General features: G+C 44.2%; 1 protein-coding gene across 7 annotated transcripts in view; it reads left to right on the forward strand.

Moving 5' to 3' along the window:
- The first annotated feature begins 1,093 nt into the window (after positions 1 to 1,093).
- Positions 1,094 to 22,405, forward strand: part of TRPS1 (transcriptional repressor GATA binding 1) — a 220,083-nt gene continuing 198,771 nt past the window's right edge. For 2 of the 7 annotated variants that reach the window (XM_080378899.1, XM_080378905.1), the window contains exon 1: positions 1,094 to 1,204. Coding sequence is in view for 1 of the 7 variants with exons in the window: in XM_080378904.1 (XP_080235030.1) it covers positions 1,941 to 1,950 (10 nt within the window). In the remaining 6 variants the exon portion in view is untranslated. Of the gene's footprint in view, positions 1,205 to 1,272; positions 1,951 to 1,995; positions 4,124 to 6,225; positions 10,139 to 22,405 lie in introns of those variants that run through there. The other 5 variants (XM_080378901.1, XM_080378903.1, XM_080378904.1 and 2 more) reach the window with 4 other exon arrangements.

The raw sequence follows: 22,405 nt of genomic DNA on the forward strand, positions 1-22,405 counted from the left end.
CCAACAAATGTTTACATAGTTTTTAACGCCTACTATATTTGGGCTTTTAAAACCCTTTCACAGGAACCTTTTATGTACTGCTTCTCCTTAGAGAGTGTTTTTACTTTAACATACAGACTTCTGGCAATTCGTAGCACGGGAGGAACCGGAGTATTTTGAATGGAAAAGGTTCTGCACAGGCAGGAAAAGTTGCAAGGCTCTTCCCGGCGCAGCAGCCCGGGACTGCCTGGCGGCTGGTGTCACAGCGCGGGCTGTAGCGGGGGACACTGCCCCCCAACCCCTGCGGTGCCAGTCCCGCTGCCCCGACACCCGCACAAGAAGCGGGCCGGGGGGCTGGGTGACGCTAAACGTGCGTTTCCCCGCGCTCCCCGCGCACAGCCCGGCTCTCCCGGGGGAGGCGGCTGTTGCCGCGCGTGGGTGTCGTCCCCCCCCCCTTTTTTTTTTGGTGCCGCAGGAGAGCAGCCGGCGCCGGTGCCAGCAGCAGGCTGAGCAGCCGCCCGCGGGCCGCGCTCGGGGTGCGGCCGTGGCCTGCGGGGGATTCCTGCAGCCAACTTCGCCCAAGTCCCCCGCGGCCGCGGGGCGACCCGCCTCATCCGCGGCCTCCCTCTGCCCGCGCTCGGGCCGCGCTCGCCCGTGGCCGTGGCTGTGGCCGTGGCCCGGCGGCGGAGGCCGCGTCGCGTCGCGGCGGGCGGCGGGCGGAGGCGGGCGGCGGGGGGCGGCGCGGGCCGCGCGGCGGGGCCGCCTGCACTGTCTCTTTAAGGGCGCTCCGTCTGGGGTGGCGCTTTCCTCCGCGAAGGCTCCTTTGATATTAATAGTGTTGGTGTCTTGAAACTGACGTAATGCGGGGAGACGGAGGTCCTGACAAGCGATAACAGTCCTGATAACGCGCCGGCCGCCCCGCGCTCCCAGGCCGCCGCCTCGCCGCCGGCGGGGCCGCCGCGCCGTGCCCCGGCCCGCGCCCCCCCGCCCCCGCCCCCGCACCGCACCGCCCGCCGGCGGCCGGCGGGCCCGTCGCCCCCTCCCCGCCGAGCGGGGCCGAGGGGGGAGGCAGCGGCGCCGCGGCCCCCCGCCCCCCCCCCCCTCCCCGGCCACCGCCACATAATCCGCGGCCAACTCCGCCAGCAGCAGGAGACGGTTCATGGCTCACGCCGCGGCTCCACCATCTTCCAGGCTGCCGGGGCTGTTGCTGACGGTTAATCAACAGGTAAGGCGCGGGGGGGCGCGGGCGGGGGCGGCCCGGCGGCGGGGAGGGCGCCGCGGCCGGCGGGCCGGGAGGGGGCGGCGCGGCGGCGGGCGCGGGGGGTGGGGGGGCGCCGCGCCCGCGGCGGCGCGGCGTGTGCCCGGTGGGGGGGGGGGCAGCGCGTGTGCACCCCTCTCCCCAAAAATATACACCCCCCCAAAAAAAAACCCAAACAACAAAACAAAAAGAATCAAAACAACAAAAGCGGGGGGTGGGCATAGCCGCAGGGAGCGGGGGGCTGTGCTCGGATTTCACAGGCTTTTTTTGGTGCATCCTCCCCCCCCCCCCCCCAGCGCCCCCCTTTCCCCCCGCCGGTGGGTCAAAGCCATGTGTGATGGCTGGAAATTGGCGACTTCAAAACCGCGGTAGCCCCGCTGGAGTCCGGAGGGTCAAGTTCAGCGGCGGCGGGCAGGGGGAGCAGCCCCCTGGCCCGGAGGCGGGGAGGGGAGCGGCGGCGGCGGCCGCGGGCTGGTGCGGCTGTGCCCTCCCCTCCGCGCCTCTCCGCGCCTTATCTCCGCGGCCGCGATTCCCCGGCACCGGGGCGCTCCGGGGGGAGGGGAAGGGAGACGCGGGGGGTGGAAGTAGAAGACGAGCAAAGAGGGTTTGCATCCGATGAGCTGCAGTCGCACAGTCCTGCCGCTTCTGCCGCTGCTGGAAGTTTTAATGGGGATCTTGACAAGCGGGGCACAGAGACACCATCATGAAGAGTAGTAAGTTTGGGAAAAACTTTTTTTTTTTTTCTCCCCCCCCCCCCCCCCCCCCCCTTCCCCTCTTCCCCCTCCTTGCGCGGGGACACTCCGGGAGAGGCCGGGTACGGAGCTGTGCTGCGCCGGCGGGAGGGGGGCTCTGGGTCCCTCCCGGTCACACCGGGGGAAAAGGCGACATGGTTGTGGTGTTGTGTTTTTTTTTTTTTCCCTGTTTTGTTTTGTTTTTTTTGAAATCAGAGCGCAGAGAGACGTAAAACTTTTCCCTCTTAAAGGCGAAGCTCTGCTCCAGCGCTGCGTCCCCACGCTCGGCTCTCCCCTGCCTGCCACAACTTTGTGGAGCGCCTGGCTTCCCCCTTCCCCCATCCTGGGGGGCTGCCGGCCGGGGGCTGCTCCCCGCGGTACTTACCGCGTGTTCGCCCTTCGGCAGAGGGGGATGAACGGAGGCGAGGCCCGCGGACGGCGGGGCTGCGTGGAGGGGACGGGCGCTGGGCGGCCGGGGTGGCCCGGGCCGGGGGCGAGCGCCGCGGGGCCTGGCAGGTCGGGCCGGGGGTGCTGCTCGCCGCCGCGCTGCCCTGGGACTGCAGCGGCGCCCCGAGGGGGCTTGACATTTCAGGGGCTTTGTTTATCTGACTCCCTGCTGCAAATCAAGGCGCTCAGACATCCCGGCACTCCTACGCGGTTTCTAGTGGGGCCCGCTAGACTTCTTTACCTTTTTTTTTTTTTTTTTTTTTTTTTCCCTCCCCTGCAATCGGTTGTGTTTTCTATCTGTAAATGGCAAACTTCGAGCTGTGGGGACAAGTGACAAGTTGAAGTGGAGAGATGTCTCCCCTCCATCACTCCTTCCTCCGCCAGTGCCAGTACCTTGCCTGGCAGGGCTGGAGCCAGGGCCACCTCGGCACCCTTGGGGAACCAAGGCGACAAACCCCCTCCAAGGGGAAAATATTTTCTAGGTAAAAGAGTGTAAGCTGTTACACGGACCATGCTGCCTTCGCTGCTTTTACAGCACGAAGCGCGTTTTGAATGTTGGTTGAAACAAACAATAATTTAATACGCTTCAGGTTTTATTTAATCGAGTTCAGTAGGTCTTGCAAGGAACCATCAAACTTCTTTGCCATTCACACAGTCTTCAACTACGCAACAGAATCCTATGGATGTTGGTGGCATCATGTTACTTTCCTGTTGGTTTTAGGAAAAGTTGAACATGTAGAGAAGACTGCCAGACTTAAAAATGCAAGGGGCAGCAAAGGAAAGTAGTGGTAAGAGCCAGTTCCTGACGTGGACAAAATGAGAATAAAAGTTACAGTAGTCTTCTGAAGTGCAGTTTGTGTTTGCCTCATGTTCACAATATGTGTGTTAGGTTAGACAGCGCTCTCAGATATTCCACCAGAGTGACATTTAAAACAAGTCCTCCAAAAGAGTGAGGACTTTTTTTTTTTTTTTTTTTCAGTACTCTGGGTCTATGAGTAAATACAGGGTTTATTTGAGAACATCAACTATTTCCTGTAAATTGTGATGCTGACAAGACTGTCTGGAAATGATATCAACACTTCGAAAGATTTTTTTTTTTTTTACTTTTTTAACCACAGAATGAAAGTTTGTTAATAATGTGGTAAAACCAAACAAGTGGAACCTTTTGCTTGGGGAGGGGGGGGGGGGGGGGGGGGAAGAAAGTATTTTTTTCTTCCTTGAAAAATGTATACCTGCTTTGAGGTTTGCCACATTGTATCAATAATGCTCGGTTCAGTACTGCATCAGTGCCTATGTACAAATTAATCCTCAGACTGTTTTTGACAATAGAAATCTGTTTCACCTTTTTAAAACCAAGAGAGATTATATATGAGAAGAGTATGCAGTTTATAGTCCACCCTGTTCTGTCTGATTATCGCTTTTTTTTAAATTTTGTTACCTATAATTTTTCCTTGTTTGGAACTTTGCATATACATAGTCACAACAAAGTAAGTAAAGGGCAAAGTTGCATCAGCTTTTAAGTTTACATGTTTTGCCTGTGATCCTCTAAACCAGACTCTTAAGTAACACTGGGCAATCTTTGCCTGTGAGAGTATGGCTTCATTTTTTTTCTTTATTCCATAGTAATGTTAATAAAGGGGAAAAAAAAATGTAAATGACAACTTCAGAGATCTGAGACTTCTTCGGGCATCAAACACGATGTAGTCAGGTTATCCTCTCATTTTTAATGCATATTTATAATAATTTATATGGTAACTTTGCAGGTTGTGTTACGTTTTTATCAGTGATCAAGTAAATTCAGTGTTTTTTGATGGATCCCTAGCAGGATTATTTTTCTGTCATGCGTTGTCTGTTGTTTGTAGTAAACTTTTATCATGCATGCTCTGGCTGCGTGTGAAGAATATTATTATTCATATATCGTGATTATGCATTAATAACAGTGTAGTGCTAATTCCTGTGTGTGGATTCGGGTGTCTGAGATGCAATGGTTGCTTGTTAAATGTCTGTATTTCAATCATATTATATTTTAATGCTAGTTGACACATAGGGTTTTGTATTTTCAAAGCATTGTGCAAACAATGACTAATTACTTTATGTTCATGTGAATTACCACTTTTAGCATTTTATCAGGCAGTTGCTTTGAAACAAAATTATTTTACATTACAGTGTGAAAGAGTTAAAAAATTAGCAAAGACATTTAGGAAAAACCCAAAATTTTAATTACAAACAGACAACTTTGAGTATGTATTTACATTTTTCTTTTTATGTGGAACTTTCGTTCTAAGTTGGGGTTGGGGGCATATGTGTATGAATATTTATGTCTCTTACAAACTCTTGACAATATTTTAATGTAATAATCTTAATAGAAACATTCTCAGATCTTAACTGCAGCCACACTGGCAGTATCGCTTTAATAAAGGTTTGTGGGTAACACCAAATATAACATTGTGAGAAAGTTTATGGTTAAATATTTTTGAACATGACAGGCTGGGAATCTGACAACCCTTTTTGTTAGGTGAAAGTAAAGTGGAAATAAATTACACTTTTAATACAGTTTCAGTTAAAACAAACTGCCACCTGGTAGTAAAAGTATCGGCCTTGAACAGAAATATATTCTGATTAAGATATGCTAACTGGTGTGTAAAATGAAGCCATTCATTCAGTAAACTGACAACTTTCCAGTTGGTGTTTGCCCTTGCTTAATTTAGTTTCCTCCACACAACTAGTGAGGTAGTCTGGGTCTAGTTTTGGCAGTCCTAGGTGACTGTAAACTTGGGCATTTTTGTCCCAGATATTACACCCCACGAGTTAAAAAGCAATTGGTCAAAAAGAATAGGAGGCAGGTATGAAAAAGAAAAAAAAAAGTTTCTTTTTTGTTTCTGAAACTCTCTGTAAAGTTCTTGCCCAGTAAGAAAACAATGCTATTTTCAAATACCGGTGATTAATACTATAACCAGCGTAGTCTGCACCCATCTATTGTATAAATACCATTGCCTGTTGACCTTTGGATACATTAATTACAGCGTATCTGGTCTAGGTTCTACTATTTTTGTCTGTCCAGAAGATAAATAAAAGTGCCCTTTCCAGTCCTTCTGGAGAAGAACTTTTCTTCCTGGTACTGTCATGAATTAGGGAGTTCTTTTTCTTACCCTGTGCCAATGAAGCTGTCTTCTGACATTAAAGAGATAAGCCTGCATCCAAAGAGAGAACATTTGATTACTTTAAGACTATTTTCACTTCAGTTTTTTTATGGTACGTACAAACTTTCTGTGCTTTGTTTTTTTTGGATTGTGTGTTTGCTAATTAAAAGAAAAACACATAATGAGTTATATCAGATGATGTGAAGGATTAAAGTACAATTACACCATTAAATAGTAAATGTTTACAAGGGCAAAACATGCAACTACATTTTTCGGGTTATGCTTATTATTCCCTTCTTGCTGTTGTTTTGCACCTAATCAATAAAGGGCCTTCCAGAATGCAGCTCCTTAGCCAGTTGTATACGTGCCCAGAACGTAAGAAACGCTGCTGGGGCAGAGGAGCACAGCTGGGAGAGAAGCGGTGGCATGTTATTCTGACTTCTTGTCATGCAGACCAAGGATCAAATGAAACACAGAGCAATGGGAGAATAACTACCACTGTCTTGATTTAAGTCCCCAGTGGACATTTTGTCACACCCCAAAAGCGTTGCGCAGCTGAACACCATTCCACTTGACGTGTCGTCTGGAGTCAGAGGAGTCTCTGTTTTGGTGTTACGGGTTTAGAAGACTGTGATTTAGGTGAACTGGCGTAGCTGCATGTAAGAAACTTTGCTGAATAGCCATCTATGTTTTATTCATGTTCTGTGCTATCAGTCTCTTCTAGTACATTTAAAGTGGTTCTTTTAAAATTTAATAACATCACCACCAATGGAAAATACATCTAAAACTTAACAGAAATTGCTAATCTTTCTATCAGTGATTTTTTTTTTTTATTACGGTCCTGCCGCGTTAACTAAGGAATCTTACTCCTGCTGCAGGTCTCTGTACATAGATTTAGAAAAGCTACAGTGAGAAAATTCTTCACTAAATTGCATAGCTGCCACAAGTGGTGCTTCCATAGGATGTTCCTACGGAACCCAGTTGGTTCCATCCTGTAAAGTTCAGTGGATCTTTTCCGTGCTCGTGGGGGATGCATGCGAATAGAGCAGCTACGATGCGATTATTTCTGCCTTGGAAAGAGAATTACATTGAATTGCGAGGTTTAGTGCTAATAGTAATTTTTACTTTCTTAGCTGCAGTTCATGCATGTCTAATTTCTTGTAAGTCTGCTTTCTTTCCAGACTCAGATTGACTTTTTTTTCCTCTCTCTCTCTTAAATGTATTTTAAAATATTTAATTTTTAAAATGTTACTAGCCCTTTAAAAACCTGTAATAAATGCTTTACAAGTGGCTAGACACCTTCCCTGGTGGTTTAATTTATACAAGCAGGAAACTTTCTCTCCTTCTTTCTCTCTCTCTTTCTTGTTTTCTTTAAACCAACTGACGTAATGCCAAACTTTGCTTTAAAAGAACAGACAGAAGTAATTGGTAGCTTTTAACTTTTAATAATGTTCTGGATTGGTTTTAGTGGCCAAACTGTCATTTTTTTAAAATTCAAGTAAAAACGGGCTTGTGGCCTGAGGAAGAAAGGCCCTGTTGATGCAGTTATTTTTATTCTTGTTTTTCAATCTGTTATTAAAAATCTTTCCTGCTGAGCTCTGCTGGATTTCTCCAATTGCTCTTTGTGATGGCTGGTGCATTTCAGGTTACGGTAACTTACACTGTTTTCTGATTATTATTTTTTTTTTCCCATGGGCATTTTGAGATGCTTTATCCATTTTCTTTTTCTGGTTTGACACCCCTACCCCCCAGCCCCCCCGCCCCTTCTCTTCCACCCAGCACCCAAAGCCTTCTTTTGGAGAAACAATTAATTTTGATTCAAAGAGTAATAGTATGTTAAACATACCTTTGGTGGCAGTTCAGTGAATATTGTTTTCCTAGTGTGAGAGTGTTTTACACCTGTTAGTGACGCTGATGGGGAGGATATTCACTGTCCATTGCAGAAGACTGGAGAGATCGTATCTTGCCGAGCGGCCACTTTATGTGCGCTCGCCACCCCATATTTTAAAGCTAAACCAGATTTTAAAATATGTTTAGTAATAGTCTCTAGTGATCCGTATCTATTTGTATTAAGCTGATATTAGAAATAAGAAAACCCAACAAAAGGATTTTTTTAACATTAACTGTATGTAAGAAAATTCATTCTACTCTTTGCTTTTCTTTCCTTATTTCTTTATTTTGTTTAGAGTTTTCTGGCTTATTTCCTTAAATTCTCTTCTACGTCTGCTAGGGTTTTGAACACAAGCAAACTTTCTACGGTAAAAGACTGAGTTGGGCAATAGACTTTCTTGACGAAGTTGACGTCAGGACGACTTCATAAGTTGGCAAGTAGGGAAATCGTTCAAAGACCAAGTTGGCTTGTGCCAGTTTTCCCTTCCTTTAGGGGAGACACTCCACCCAGTAGGAGGTTACCCCACCCAATGTGGAGAGCTATAATTCAGTGGCAACACTTTAAATGTCAATCCTCCCTAGGGTTTAAACCCCAGACTTGTCTTGCCTCAATCTTTATATTTAATCTAACATTCAATCTGTTGAAGTAACATCTCATCTTCATAAGCACTTTTTGGGCCTGATCCTGCAATTCTCATTCTTGAAAAATACTCATTGACGTCAGGGGGACTTTTGAATTCAGTGAAGGCTGCAGGATTGGCCTCTGCAGGATTGTGTGTGTCTGTGTCTGTCTCTAAGTAAGATTGTGTCTGCCTGATGAATATTGTATAATCTGTGTTGTTAAAGATGAAATTGTAAAATACGTCCTTTGTAGTCTTAAAAATCTGAAGAAGTGCTGGAGTCGTAATGTTGTCAAACAGATTTTCCTCAGTAAGTGAAATATACTTAGAGTTTATTCTGATTAAAATACAAGTTTAGAAAGTTCCAACTCTGAAGAATTTAAGGCATTTCTGCCATTTCTCTGTATTTCTCAAGATCATGCTGTAGATATATTTTAGAATGCTGCTTTTGGCAATTTTTTCAAGTCTAATGGGAAAGGAACATTGCAGCCTGTAGCTTAGTGCCCACAATAACCATTGGGGTAATTCCCAGGGAAAAATATAGTTTTGGGGTATTCTCAAAGTCAACATGTATTTTTCATAGGTACATTGTACTTCGTCGCGGCATCTGTGCTCAAGCATCCTTTTCAGATCCCCCCTTACATTTAGTGAGGCTGACAGTGCAGAAGGGAATGTATAATTTGATATTGTAAAAATGTTACAGGAAAAGCACTGATGTGTTCATCTTTCTGCATTTGGACAATATGCCAGCATTTTTAGTTTACTAATATATCGGGGAAAAAAAAGAGTCTGTAAAAGATGATGCTAAAAATCATCAGTGTGCTTATGTTTCTCAACAAGATTTACTTAAACAATATGCTTCAGTTTTGCCTCAAACCATTTCAAGCCACCTCTGATCCAAGAATGTACCAGGTCTTGGTTCCTGGAAGATTAAGCATGACAGTTTCTATTATATAATGAACAGCAGTATTGTTTGAACAAAGGTAACATATTTTGATTTGTGTACCTTTTTTTGGCAGCTGGCACTAGTATAGGTCTAAAATGAGTGGTGATCTAACAGTGTAAATATCTGAATGTTCTTGAAACACAGAGTATAGATGTAATGTGTTTAAATCATTGACTCTATCTACCTATATTATATAGAATGTGTATGTATGTGTATATACAAAGCCGTAAATGGTGTGTTCTGCTATCTGTAGCCTTCAAATGTGTATCCTTTGGGTATTCCTGACCTACTTTGCAAAGTCTGCAAGTCTGAAATATGTACTGAAACTTAAAAAATTAAACATACAGCTTGGTCGTTCACAAAAAAGCAAGGGGGAATTTTTGCTAGTAATTAAAAAAAAAAGAAAAAAAATTAGCCTGCTCTGCCTAGACAAGATACCTTGCAGACTACTTTTGGATATCCCAGTGACTTTACTGGGATTATTTTCAAAAATGAATTCTCAACTGATATAAAAAAAAGTTTGAAGTAGATACTGAAGTTAAGTATCGCCTAAAATTCCTGTGTGCAGATGTGGTTTAATGGAAGTTAAATGAGTTAGGATAAAGCAATTTTCTTTGGGGGTAGAAGGTTTTCAGTGTTTCCAAAGTATGATTCTTCTTAACTTTCTCACATGCTGCTGCTCTTCCAGCAAATGCTGTGAGTTATGTGGAACATCATCCTGAACTTACTATGCAGATGAAACGTTGGTTCATGAAAGAAGGATACTTCCAATTTCAGCTTCCTAATCTGAGTATAGTTTGCTTTTCTATTTAATGTTCTCATTTTAGGTGTATTAAATATACCTATCAGACATTTGCCAGTTGCAGTTACAGAATATGAACCAAAAATGCAATACATGCCGATCGTTGCCGAGCTTTCCCCTCCTGCGCATGTAGATACGGACGCACACACACAATTAATAAATTAAACCTTGCCCCAAATACCTGAGGCAAAAGCTTGTGAAAATAGATTAGCCTTACCTTGTGCCTTGCAGGTAAACAGTATCTGAATCTGCTAGAGAAACAGGAGAGCTTGCAAGCGGAGGCTGCCTGCCCATGCCACCCTGGTGCCCAGCTCTGGATGCTCAGGTCTGGGGCATGTCACTAACAATCTCACATCTCATTTCAGCTGTCACAGTGGTGGAAAGGAAAGGAACGTTTAACTCAGGTCTTCCGTCTACTGTATATACTGTTTTCTTTCTGTTGCCTGCTACAAACATCTGAAATTTATGCCATCTGATTAGTCTTCTTCCACGTTCTTCAGAGTTTTCTTTATAACTAAACTCCTATTTGCATGATACATCTATCTCTCTCTCACACACACACACACACACACAAGGATTATATTAATCCTTTAATAGTTTGAGCATACTGTATGCATGTAAATAATTTTGTGGCATTGCACTCATATTTCCAGTCTTATGGGGGGTAAGATCAGAAGTTATCAACAACATATATCTGAGTCATTCAGCTACAATAAATCTTCTAACAAATACCTACCCTTTGCACACCTTTGCACTCCAAGACTGTTGAAATTCTGCACACACCTGTATCTTACGTGTAAGTCCACAAGCGTGATTAGTAGATGTAATTCCGGCTACAGTCAGAGAGTATGTTGGGCTACAGCAGCAGCAATCAAAGTAGTCGATGGACAAAAAGTTTGACTGCCACTTGATTGCTGCTGGCCGTGTAGCCCTCAAGGTTGTCGTCTCACCAGAAAAACTCCTGAGGAATTGTTAACTAAAAAGAAATGTGGGGTATGGCTCAGGCTCCAGCTCTGCCACAGTTCAGGATACAAAGCATTAAGCACTTCATCTATATCAGGTCTGAAGTGATCATGCATAATCCACTTTTATCTAGGTATCATTCTGTCATATGTAAGGTATGCTCTGCCTTGTTGTCTCTCTTACGCTGCCTCTCCGTTTCTCCCTCATGCATATCGGTCTCTCTCTGGCTGCTATACGCACATACATACAGTCTAAAAATACATAGAAATGGAAGTCCATCTGTGTTGCATAATTTTTTTTTACAAAAACACCAGTGTTTGTATTGTTCTTTCTCTGAGCCCTTAATGAGTTTAAAGAATTTAATGTGACTTAATGAGGGTTCTTATTCTATTTCTGACACAGAGACTAATGAGGGAAAAGTAGAACAAATTGAAAACTAACTTTTACTTGTGGTTAGTTTCATGATGTCATCAAATGCAGGATATTACAACTCTTGGAAAAGTTTACAAATCTAGGCAAGAATCCATTTTGCATCATTGCCTTTCAGTTGTTTATGACATTAAGTTGGCTAGCGAGAAAACGAAGTTAGCATAACTTGATTTTTTTGTTTGTTTGTGTGTTTGGGGCTTTTTTTTTAATATTTGGGCTGTTTTGATTTTCAGGCGAGTGATTTTTGTGAATCTAAGCTGCTTTGCCTGGCAACCTGGCAGAAACTTAGATACGACCAAAGATTGATTAAACCCCTCTGATTACAGCCCTGATCTCCCCCCTGTACTTGCAAGGGCAAAACAACTGCTAGCTTCATCTAGAGTAAGATCTGATCCTCATTGGGAAAATTCCTAATTATGTTGCAGCTTACTGAGAGGGAGCTGTGGTTTCGGGGGAATTCATGTTAGGCTTTCTTACAGTTTGCTACTTTAAAGCAGTTTCCCTGGGCTGAGGACACACTAACGACATTTTGTAAGGCTCCATCTTGCATTTTTGACTGCCCTGCTCAGGATAGTCAAGCAGCACCTTGCTGCACGAGGCTGCCCTTTGGTCTGGCCACCTTTAAAATCGATGCATTTGGTTTGAAATCACTTTGCTTCCAAAAGGGGAATGAAAATTAAACAGTACATTTAGGCATGCACCTGCTTCTCAGCCCTGCTGCTACTCACTGGCTTCACGGCTATGCTTTCTTCTTGTTCCTTACTAACTACCCTGTGAAAGGCTTGTAGAAATAACAGTGGAGTGACTGAAACTCCAGTATTACAGGTATATCCATGTAAGCAGGCTGTAATGCCCTCATAAAATTGTACGCCATGCATGGGCATCAGGGTGTTTTTGACAGGCCAGGGGAAGCGGTGGCTTCCGTCATCCACAGAATGTGCTTCTGATGTAACGAACCTGCAAAAAGTTGCAGCATGGTAAATAAAATGCTTGTCTGTGCCATCTGATTTTGTTTTCACAATTGTTAGTATTTTTCATAGTATCAGATAAATCATACAGTGGTGTGATTTCTTCGGTTGACGTTAACCCTTGGCTTTTCTGCTGTCACTCAGTATATCATGTCTGGACTGTGATGGATTTTATTGCTTTGCAGTTGTTGACTGCAACGTGAGATAGTTCAAATAAATTAATAAGAATTTGAATTGGAAATAGGGGCAATTTTAACCAACTTTCTTGAGCATTATCATGCAAACAGAAAAAGAGTTAAGTTGTTCGGTTGGTTTTAATGTATGTATATGTGTGTGTTTGTGGTTTGTTTTTTTCTTAACGAAGGTTTTCATAATTTGGTAGTTCTGCAAACATAAGTATGTTCTGAAAATATTTCTCACAGATGGCAGATCTGAGTCAATAGGTTGTAGGTAGACAGTTTTGTTACAACATACAGAGTCTAGAGCTGAAAAACTTTTCTGGAGGTTTAAAACCATCGGGAAGTAAGATTTATTGGACCTTAAACATCCCAGTGGTGCAAATTTATTTGGTGTTCATGGCAGTCTCAGCTAAACTTTCCTTAGAGATTTGCTGTGGTACTGCATTATCTAAGGAACATTTACAATGGGTTTGTCTAGCCCCCTTTTTTTTTTTTTTTTTTTTTTTTTCCCCGTAAGTAATTTCTCAACTTTTATTTGTGCATGCGAAAATCTTTACTAACAAAGATGACCTGGCAGATCTGCTGAACTTTCTAGTGCAAAAAAATTTACCTGACTGGGACAAAATTAAGAATCTTAAAAGCTGGCATTTTTAAAGATTTTCGTTTCAATAGTAGAGCGTGTCAGTGGCTAGTTGTCAATAGGAAGAAGCTTAAAAAAGTTACAGGAGAAAGAAAAAACAGCTGTGGAATTTATTTTACTGGGTGAAAGGAGACTCATGGTTAAGCAAGCTTTACCTTCTTGGGTTTTCAGAATTTACTGCCCAAAAGACACATGCCTGAATAGGAGAACTAGGATATTGTAAAATTCACTATGACATGAAGTGCTCTTACTGCATATGAATACAATTTATTTATTTTTTTGCTCTCCAGAAAACTGTGACTTCCTTTGTCTTGTCAGAAGGAATTTCGGACGAGACCTTACCAGGGTAATGCTGCCACAAACCCCCGGTCACGCCTCAGCTGTAACTCCGTGCAGCACGATATGGTCCGTGGCAGTTTTCACTGAGCTACTGTGCTGCTTTCAGTCAGGAACCGGACTGCATTGACTGTACTTTTGCAGAAAAAAAGTACTTCTTCTTAGGAAATGTACTACATGAAAGAAAGAAGGGCAAGAAGGAGAGTGGAGAGAGCACTCTGATATATGAGCTGAGATTATGGATGTTGTAATGTCATTTATTGTAGGATACTATAGAAAAATCACATTGGGACCAAAGTTCCCGTGGATTACTGTGTGATATTTATTACTATTTTCCTGTGTTTTCCCTGGTTAGAATCTAATCCTTCAGTGTCTGGAGCTGCGTGGAGTTAAGAATTTGTCCATTCAGAGAGGAAAACCTTGCCAGCTATGGGATTTCACTGTTTCACTACCTGTATTTATTCCCTCCGCTAAAATTTCTGAGAGCAAGGGAATTGAGAGTGGAAGGCAGAGATGGGGGATAGGTAAGCTGAGGGAATAGCAGGGGCATGTATCTTCTCAGTAAATAGTATTTACTGATTACTGTTTACTGTCAAGCAGATTACTGCAGTTGTATTTCTGTGAAGCAATCTGCATGCAGCTAGCGCGAAGGAATGAAGCGAAGTTGTGTGCAATTCTGAGGTGACTAAAAGATGTGCTTGTGACATACTTCTAGCAAAAGCCATTTTCAGTTGCCTGGTACCCTCCCCAAACACTATAATTTTGCGAGTGACACATTTGGTTATGAGCAGCCACCAAAATGCTCATAGGCATCTTGTTTGAAAGAAGATGCCTGAATTAAATGTTTGCAGGTCAGAGGAATACTTTGATTTGTGCTTTTAATTTGTTTTTCAGCTTCCTGCCCTTTTTTGATTTGTTCAATAGTTATTCAGTTTTGGAGTTTGTTTAAAAGAGGTGATAAAGTATACAGTTTTGCATTCCTTACCGGGGCAGAGCTTCCATTTGCTTCCTTGGGCGAGCTGGTCTGAGCAAGAGCTGCTGCCTGCTTTTGCCTTGATATGGAGAGTATAGGGGTCCCGTCATCCTCAGAGCTCCCTTACTGGTATGAGCGCTTTGCTTCCTGGGGAAAAGATTTTCAATCCCTTCTGTAAAGTTTTAGGGAACCATATGAACTGTCGTCTTATAGCTGGCAGTGAGGAAAAGGAATGGAATCTGGGCACATCTCACCTCTGTGTTACGGGCCATAAGGTATAAAAAGCCTCTGCCGAACTTGCCTGGTAATTCTTTTGTTATCGTCTTCTCATGATGGAGTACACATATAGAAAAATCACAGAAGTTGTTTACTTTTTGGATGCTTTATTGTCAAGCAAAGGGAACTGACAGTTTCATGGTTAAGTGCCTGAAGTTGTTTTTGGCTTTGCAGTTGTTGAATTAATCACTACAAAGCTAACTAATTGTGTACCTTTTAAAGCTTTTTTTTTTTTTTTTTCCCTCCACTGTTAATGAAAGGGAGATACTTTGCTCTTTCTGACTTTAGAGTTTGGTTATCCCATCAACTACTAGCAGCAAGCTCTTCAGCTTTTACTTTCTTGAGTTATCTCAAGAATCATTCTTCTGCTAGATGGTGAATTTACTTACTGATCCAGTTATTTACGGCTTTCAGTGCATAGAATGGGCAGAGGCATTTTAAAACACTTTTAAAAAATTGTACAGAAAACACTGGTTCCTTAATTGTGTGAGTTTGCAGATGTTACTACTAATGCTGTTTCAATGTGTGAGACATTATCTTGGTGTCTTACTGAGCTGTTATGTAGCCAGAATTAAGAGTTTCAAGGGAAGTTTTTTTTCTTTTTTCTTTTCCTCCTTAAATGTTAGATATGGGCAGAAAAGAGCTCATCTTTATAATGTGCTGTGCATCAGGTTTGATAGAACTGCAGGCTGTTTACTCCCTGGTTTTAGAGAAAGATGAAAAAGTCCTTGTAAAGGTTAACTTTTATTTCTGGCAACATTTTCATAGAATTTATTATGGCAAAGACAAAATCAAAGGATGAATGGACAAAGTTGGGATTTTTGCCACTTGGTGTTTTTTCTGAGGCTGTGTAAGCTTTTTTTTTGTTAATAAAAAATTAATGTAGAATGCAGTGTTTCCCACAAGAGCACCTTCATGGATTTAGCATAAAGAAAGTGCATTTTAATTCAAAGACACTGGTACATTTCTTAAGGCTTTGAAAGCAGTAATCCGACAGGTATATAGAGCTGTAATGATAAATATGACGATTATTTGTATCTAGTGTTGTAAAAATACATGATTTATTTTAGTTCATGTTCAGATTAGTGTTACTTATTTAAGATAACCAACTTATTCAGCATTTTAAGTACAAGTCTCTTGGCTTCTTGGTTTGCTTTTTTTTTTTGTCAGCTGGCTAATTTCAACTCATAAGCAAAGGTCTCACTTCAAGAACTTATTATAATTTAAAAAAAAATCTTAAGTGCAGTTGGAAATTTTGTATATATAACTAAACTAACAAGTTTGTGTATTGTATGGGAGAGGCTCTAGTGATATTATTTATATTAGGGTCCACATTATTGGAAGGCAGGACTAATGACAGTGAATCATGCACACGGTATATTAATGTAGTCCACTTTCGGCACTATATAAATAGTATTGTAAATACACACCTGCAAAGTGTCTGCAGTTACATGGTGATCGCACAGAGTCCCTCTGTGCTCTCCTAAGTATATATCTCTGCGTGTATCACATCTTGCTAACCAAGGCAGCATACTGCAGCTGCTGTTCCTCTTGAGGAGGTGTCTATAAAATGAACACTGCAAAACCAAAATTTTGGGATGGCTTTATGCAGAACACATGGGTGTACTGTTACTCGGTCTTTTAATACCTGCCCGGTCCTTTTCCCCGCATGGGGCTAGCCGCACAAGGTGAGCTGGGTGTCATTCTGAAACACAGGCTGGTCCCTGAGCGGGGCAGAAGATGAGATGTGACTTAAATCAGCGGGAGGTTTCTTGGCTTTCCCAAAGGGGGATGTAGTGAAGGGCTAGTCAGAAAAAGCCATTATTTCTATCAAAAGTCTAAAAATGTGGCAACTATCCTAGCAGCAGGTTCTTTAATTTTCATCTGCTGCAGTAACAGGGCCCTTTTCCTAAACTTACTTCCTAAACTTTTCCTTTATTTCAGCAGGCAGCCACGCTGACGCTGCCAGTTCCCGCACTGTGTTTGCATACACATATTCAGAGTAGCTCGAAATCTAAATACGTGCTGCTGGGTGCCCACAGTAGCCGAGGCTCTTCCCTTGCACTGCACCTTGGAGCTTGTTCAAGCTCGTGGCAGAAGTTCTGAGCTGCTTGTAGGGTCCAATCCTTCTGTGGGGCTAGAGAGGTGGCTGGCCCTGGGGAGACCAGCACGTCCCCGGGTCACCTTCGCAGGGGTGGCTCTAAGCCCCCAGCAGTGCCAGACCCTCTGTGGTGGCCCTGCAGTGTCCTTTGGATGGCTCAGGCTGGCTCCCATCCCAGGGATGCTCCTTTGGGTTTGCCAGTGGCAGCTGCTCTGTGTCCAGGAGTGTGGCTGGCAGCTGGATGCTCAGTCACCCGTTGAAGGTGCCGGGTGTGTGTGTGGGGTGTGAGTGCTAGATTCGGGGGCCCCCCGGCCCCTATGCAGCAGGGGGTGCAGGTGGACTGTGCATTTGGGGCCACAGCCACTGTTGCCAGCTCCATAGTGTCCCTGGGGAGGGAGGGGAGCCCCAGTCTAGCACCTGGAATGGCGGAGGACAGGAGAGACAGGGATCTCCTTTTTAAAAGGAATTGTTTTTTTTTTTTCTCACCCCTATTCTTTATTCATAAACCTAACGCAGTTCCACAATTCCCAGACATGTAAAGCTGCAGGGCTTTTTTTGTTTTGTTTAAATCTTTCTGAACCAGCCAAATTTTTGGGGTTGGCACGAGGTGCAGCCAGTACCCATGGCCTTCCAGGGCTTGCTTGGTCTAGAAGTCTGCAGATGTTTTCTGCTGGATCTGGCTCTTAATGAACAAAAAAGATTTTGGCATGCTTATTTATTTATTTATTTTCAAGGGGAAAATGTGGTTTAAAACGTTGATAATTATGTTTTACGTGAGCTACTCAGACTTTATGTGACTGTATGGGAAAATGAATGCTCATCAATTTAAAAAATTTTCTTTATTCCAAATGCATTCATATTTAAATTGAGCTGTCTTTCCCCCCCCCCCCCTCCCCTCCCCTCCCCTCCTTAATGAAAACAGGGTTTGAGGAGCATTACAAATAATTATTTTTTTTAATTACATATAGTTCTGCATCAGAGTTCTTGAAGATGGCCCACTGTGATCCTCTGGTGAAAATGCCAGGGCTTTTCAAAAGCTTTTTAATTATCTATTCTCACTACTCCTCTTTTTGCAATATACACATAGCAACTGAAAAAAAAAAGAAAAAAAGAAGTATTCCAGGAGGGATCCACCTGCAGGTGTGCATAGGTCAAGCACATACTTCTCATTCGGACCGGTTATTTTTCTTTTCGAGCCGTCAGGTAGTACTTCCCACTGTCACAACCCAACCTGCGTGCTCTTTCAGAGGGAATACTTATCACAAAGCTGCAGTGCGTTTTAATCAAGGTTCCCAGAGTATTTTACAACCAGTAATTGCCTCTTAAGAACAGGATGAAGTATTATACCCATTGTACTGACAGGTGAGCCAAGGCACAGGGAGTCTAAATAACTGCAGTGTTAGAGCGAGCCAGTGGCAAAGCTGTGAACAGAGTTTTGGTGCCCTCACTCCTGGTGCTGCTGAGTTACCTCCCCTCCATCCACCAATCTTCCTCTCTTTTCTTACACTGAAATTTTTCAGACATTGACTTTTTTCTTACATATTATATGGCAAGTGCTGTATTTGCCCTGAAGTTGAGGTGAACCTGCATGTGATTGTGCTCTTGATCTATGTGTTTGCAAAGTGTGGAGGCCTGTGTGTGGGACTTCCAGCTAATTCTGAACCTTGTATTTTGCTGCGGCCTTCTGTGGCTCTGGTAGGCCATTGGATCACCCCCAAAACAGCTCCTGTTGTGTTTGTTACGGCTGTATCACCGTGCCGTGAGTGACAGAAAGAATTCCACTTTTCAGCACAACAGTTCACTCACTAAATGATTCCCCAGCATGATACATGCTCTGTCTTGTATTTAATTATCTTGTAATTATCAAAGCAGTAATGAAGTTGTGCATAAGAAGTATATGGATCAATAAAAACAACTCAAAATTATGAAGGAGCACTGACAGGCTATGAGCCCAGCCGTTCTTCAGAAGTTAGTTTGCATTTTTCTGAAAAGCTTTTGACTTTGTTGTTTGGTTTTTCTTTCTTTTTTTCTTTTTTTTTTTTTTTAACAACAGCAGAAAAAAGGATTTAAAGTTCTTACCGTTTATTCTGAACTGATGATGATCACGCATACATTCTCAGTGCTTTGCGAGAGGCGGTGTAAGTGCTAATAAAAAGTTTGTATTGGAGTGGCCCCTAAGAATATGATCATTGTTACAAATTTATTAACACCATGAAAGATTTCCTGTCCTAAAAAGTCTGCCAGCAAACGTCATAATCCTGAGTGGGCAGAGCCATGTGGTAGGTTTGACTGAGCCCCTTTGACAATTATATCATTTATTTAACTGTCTATCTTTAGAAGTTGGGAGACTAAGCTTTGGTTTCAGAGGCATGCCGAAACTCTTGCACTGCATGCACGGCAAAGGCAATGGAATACCAGAGTGCTCGCTTGGGCTTTAACTACTAAATAATGTGGTTGCACATGACACAACAAGAACAGTGGTATAATCCTGCCCTGTGAAGCAGGTCACATGTTTCAGGTTCTCTCTGTAATGTATGCAAAGTAGCTGCTTAAATCATTACGAGTGTGTAAATCATCTTCTTCATAAACAATACTGTCAAGGTACAGTCAGGCAACATGTCTCTTGTGGGTTGACTGAAGCTGGAATTTCTTTCAGACGTCGAGGAGGTACGTCAATGCATGTGAAGCAGATTCATCTGTTGCTGCAATGTGATCTCTGCAATGTTTTGGATTTCTAAGATGAATATTGCTAAGGCTGGCTTCTTCACATTGAAGTGCAGTGAAAGGAGGAGGATGTGAATGAGGCAAACACAGCCTATATGATGCAAGGCTTCCACAAAAAATTTGCTCCTTCTTTTTCCTCTGGCTTTGTAAGTCACGCAACAGATACCCACTTACTCTTCTGCATAAGTTTAGTAAGTATCCAGAGCTCCTGTTACTCTGTATGTCCTGCGCTGGGGAGGAAAAGATTTAACAGTGTGTTAGACTCGTATCTTCTGTTTTAGCCATCATTTCCCTATATAGATTATGGGACTGGTGTTTTTTTCTGTCTCTTTAACGTGCCAATGTACTTTCTGTAACTCCTAAGTAACACTCCACACCTCTTTAACGCAGTCCTCAAGCTGACTAGTTCACTGGTGAGTGAAACTGAAAGCGAGACCTAATCTTGTTAAGAACCTAGCTGTACTTCTGGATAAAGTATAAATATGTGCCATTATCATTACTATTTATTACTATTATTGGAGTTTGTGTGTTTTTTTGGGGGGTGGGGGTGGGGAGGGGAAGGTGCACTGTGTGGACACCTGCCCACCCCCAAATGCTGTATTTTGAATCACTTTAAATAGTTGTTTGGGGTGTCTTTATTACGGTGAATCATATTTTTAATATCTGCTTTAAACACACGTGTGAGTTCATACTAAGGCAATGGAAACCCTCTTTCATTTGCTGTCACGTAATGCTTCTGCAGCCGGTGAAATGCCCCTGGTTTATGAATACAGGTGGATCTACGCAGAAATCTTTTCCCTCAAATGTGTAAACATCAGGTAGTTTTGTTTAAAACGCCAACGCAGAGATGCTGACTCCATAAATGCAGTATGTTCTCCTTTTGCTCAGAGGTACTGGCTCAGAGTTATGATTACCCAACATCAGTTTTAGAAATACCAGTGCAGTGGCACTGGTACTGGTTATAATAAGTAAAGATGCTGGCAGCGGCCATCTGGTCTGCGAGCGCTACTGAAACATCGTGTTTCCAACTTCCTATATCTGTACTGTGTCCTTTAGTGGTGGGAAGAAAAACACAACCAGCACTCATCAACTTTCAGCACATGTGGAAACAAAGCTAAAAGAGCAGGGGCATCCCCAATGCATTGGCAATTTGCTAAACGCCTGAGGGCTGCATCTCATTTGCATTAAAAATGCGTAGATTGCTCCTGCCTTTATCTTGGCAAGGGGGACATGGCTAGTGGAAGGAGCAAGGGCCCGATGTGGCTTGTTTCACCTGGATCCCAGCGGTTTGCAGCTGGCAGGAGCGCCTCGTGACGGGACACGCCGATGCCCCGGGCGCGGCTGCGGGGCGCTGCTGGGGGGCTGCGGGGCTCCCGGCCCGGCGCAGCCCGGGCACCTCCACGCCTCCCAGGGGCTGGCTGGGTCTCGGGACCCACCTCGGCTTTCTTAAAAGCTGGAGGGGCTAGGGTACGTCCAGGGCTTCCCAGTTCTGGGGGAAGTGCTCCTCGGCCGTGCGAGGAGGCTGCGGGTTCTTCTCGTGGGTTCTGCAGAGGGCTGGGTGAAGCGGTGACTTACACAAAACCCCTATTTTTTTTTTTTAAACTAGTTTAGTAATGAAAGACAAATAAAAAAGGAAAAAATAGAGGAAAAAAAAAAAAAAAAACCAGCTTGTGGCTTTTCCATAGAGATAGCTGTTATCTCTTACAAAAGTCAACATAAGTGTAAGTAATTGCCTGCACTTGGCTCTGGTACAGTGGAAAAGCTGTGATCAGCAAACTGGTATTGTACTGTGCATGTAAGGGGAAGTTATCGGATGATATGGGGACGTGTTGGCGTTAATGCCTGTACTTCCGTCTCCCCAACCCTATTTACACGTATTTGCAAATCGTTGAAGACTTCATAGCACCTTGGGAAGGGGTAGGGGGGATACGGCGGTGGCTTGGAGCGAAGGTTTTGTTGACATCGGCCTTGGGGGGGGGGGGGGGGGAGGGAAAAAAGGAAACAGAAACGCAGCTGCACTGCTGTATCAGTCCGGCTTCCTCTGTTCAGCGATTTCAGCCCTGGCTCCGTGTCGGGAACGCGCCTGACGGCGCAGCACGGCTGCGGGGCGGGCTCCCGCCGGCGATGCCCGCCGAGGGGGCACCGGGAGGGGCACCGCGGGTCTCCCCATCCCGCCCGGCCCGCAGCGCCCCCGGCAGCGCCACTGGCGAAAGCAGGGCGCGGGGCTGCGGGTCACCTCTGCGCCGCATGCAGCCTCTGCGCCGCATGCTGCGGGTGCGTGTGCGCGCGCGCGGGGGTGCCGGCGCGGGCCGCCTTATCGCAGGAAGCGCTGCGGAAGCGCTGCGGAAGCGCTGCGGAAGGCGGTTGCTCCCTCGCTCTGTGCCCGGTTCCCCGGCGGCGGTGGTTAACGGCGCTGCCCCCGCTCTGTCACTCAAGCACTGGGCAGAGAACAGCGGTGACGGTGGTCTCACGGCGGCGGCGAGCAGGCCGCGCTCGCTGTACCCCACCCCCACCCGTCCCCAAGAAACCTAGATACAGCCCTTAGAATGAGCACAGCATTTTTTTTTTAATTATTTTTTTTTGTTCCCCTTCTTTACCTCCTTCTGAATGCCTTCATATATTTATATGCACATACATATGAAACAACTTTGTTTTCTATTGCAAATGCATACATATTAAAAATAATATATGTGTGTATATATAACTGCCCAAATTCTCCTACATTCTGCAGTGAGAAGCCTGACCTGAGCATGTAGAGCTTTCCCTGTGCGTAGCCTCGTCCTTTCTAGACAGCTTTGGGAATCACTTTGTTGACCTCCCTTCACCAGTACTTGGTTACAGAGAGGATGGGAGCCTGGTCAGGTTGGTTGTGGAAAAAAAACAGCCAGAGATCTAGATGGAGAGGGAGATGTCTGGATAAAATAATATTTTTTCATGTAATCATCTTGGAATTGTCTCATGACATTTCATGAGAGAAATCCCATCTCAAACTGGTATTTTTCA

Source organism: Falco punctatus, assembly GCF_963210335.1.
Source record: "Falco punctatus genome assembly, chromosome: 3".
In the NCBI taxonomy this organism is placed as follows: domain Eukaryota; kingdom Metazoa; phylum Chordata; class Aves; order Falconiformes; family Falconidae; genus Falco; species Falco punctatus.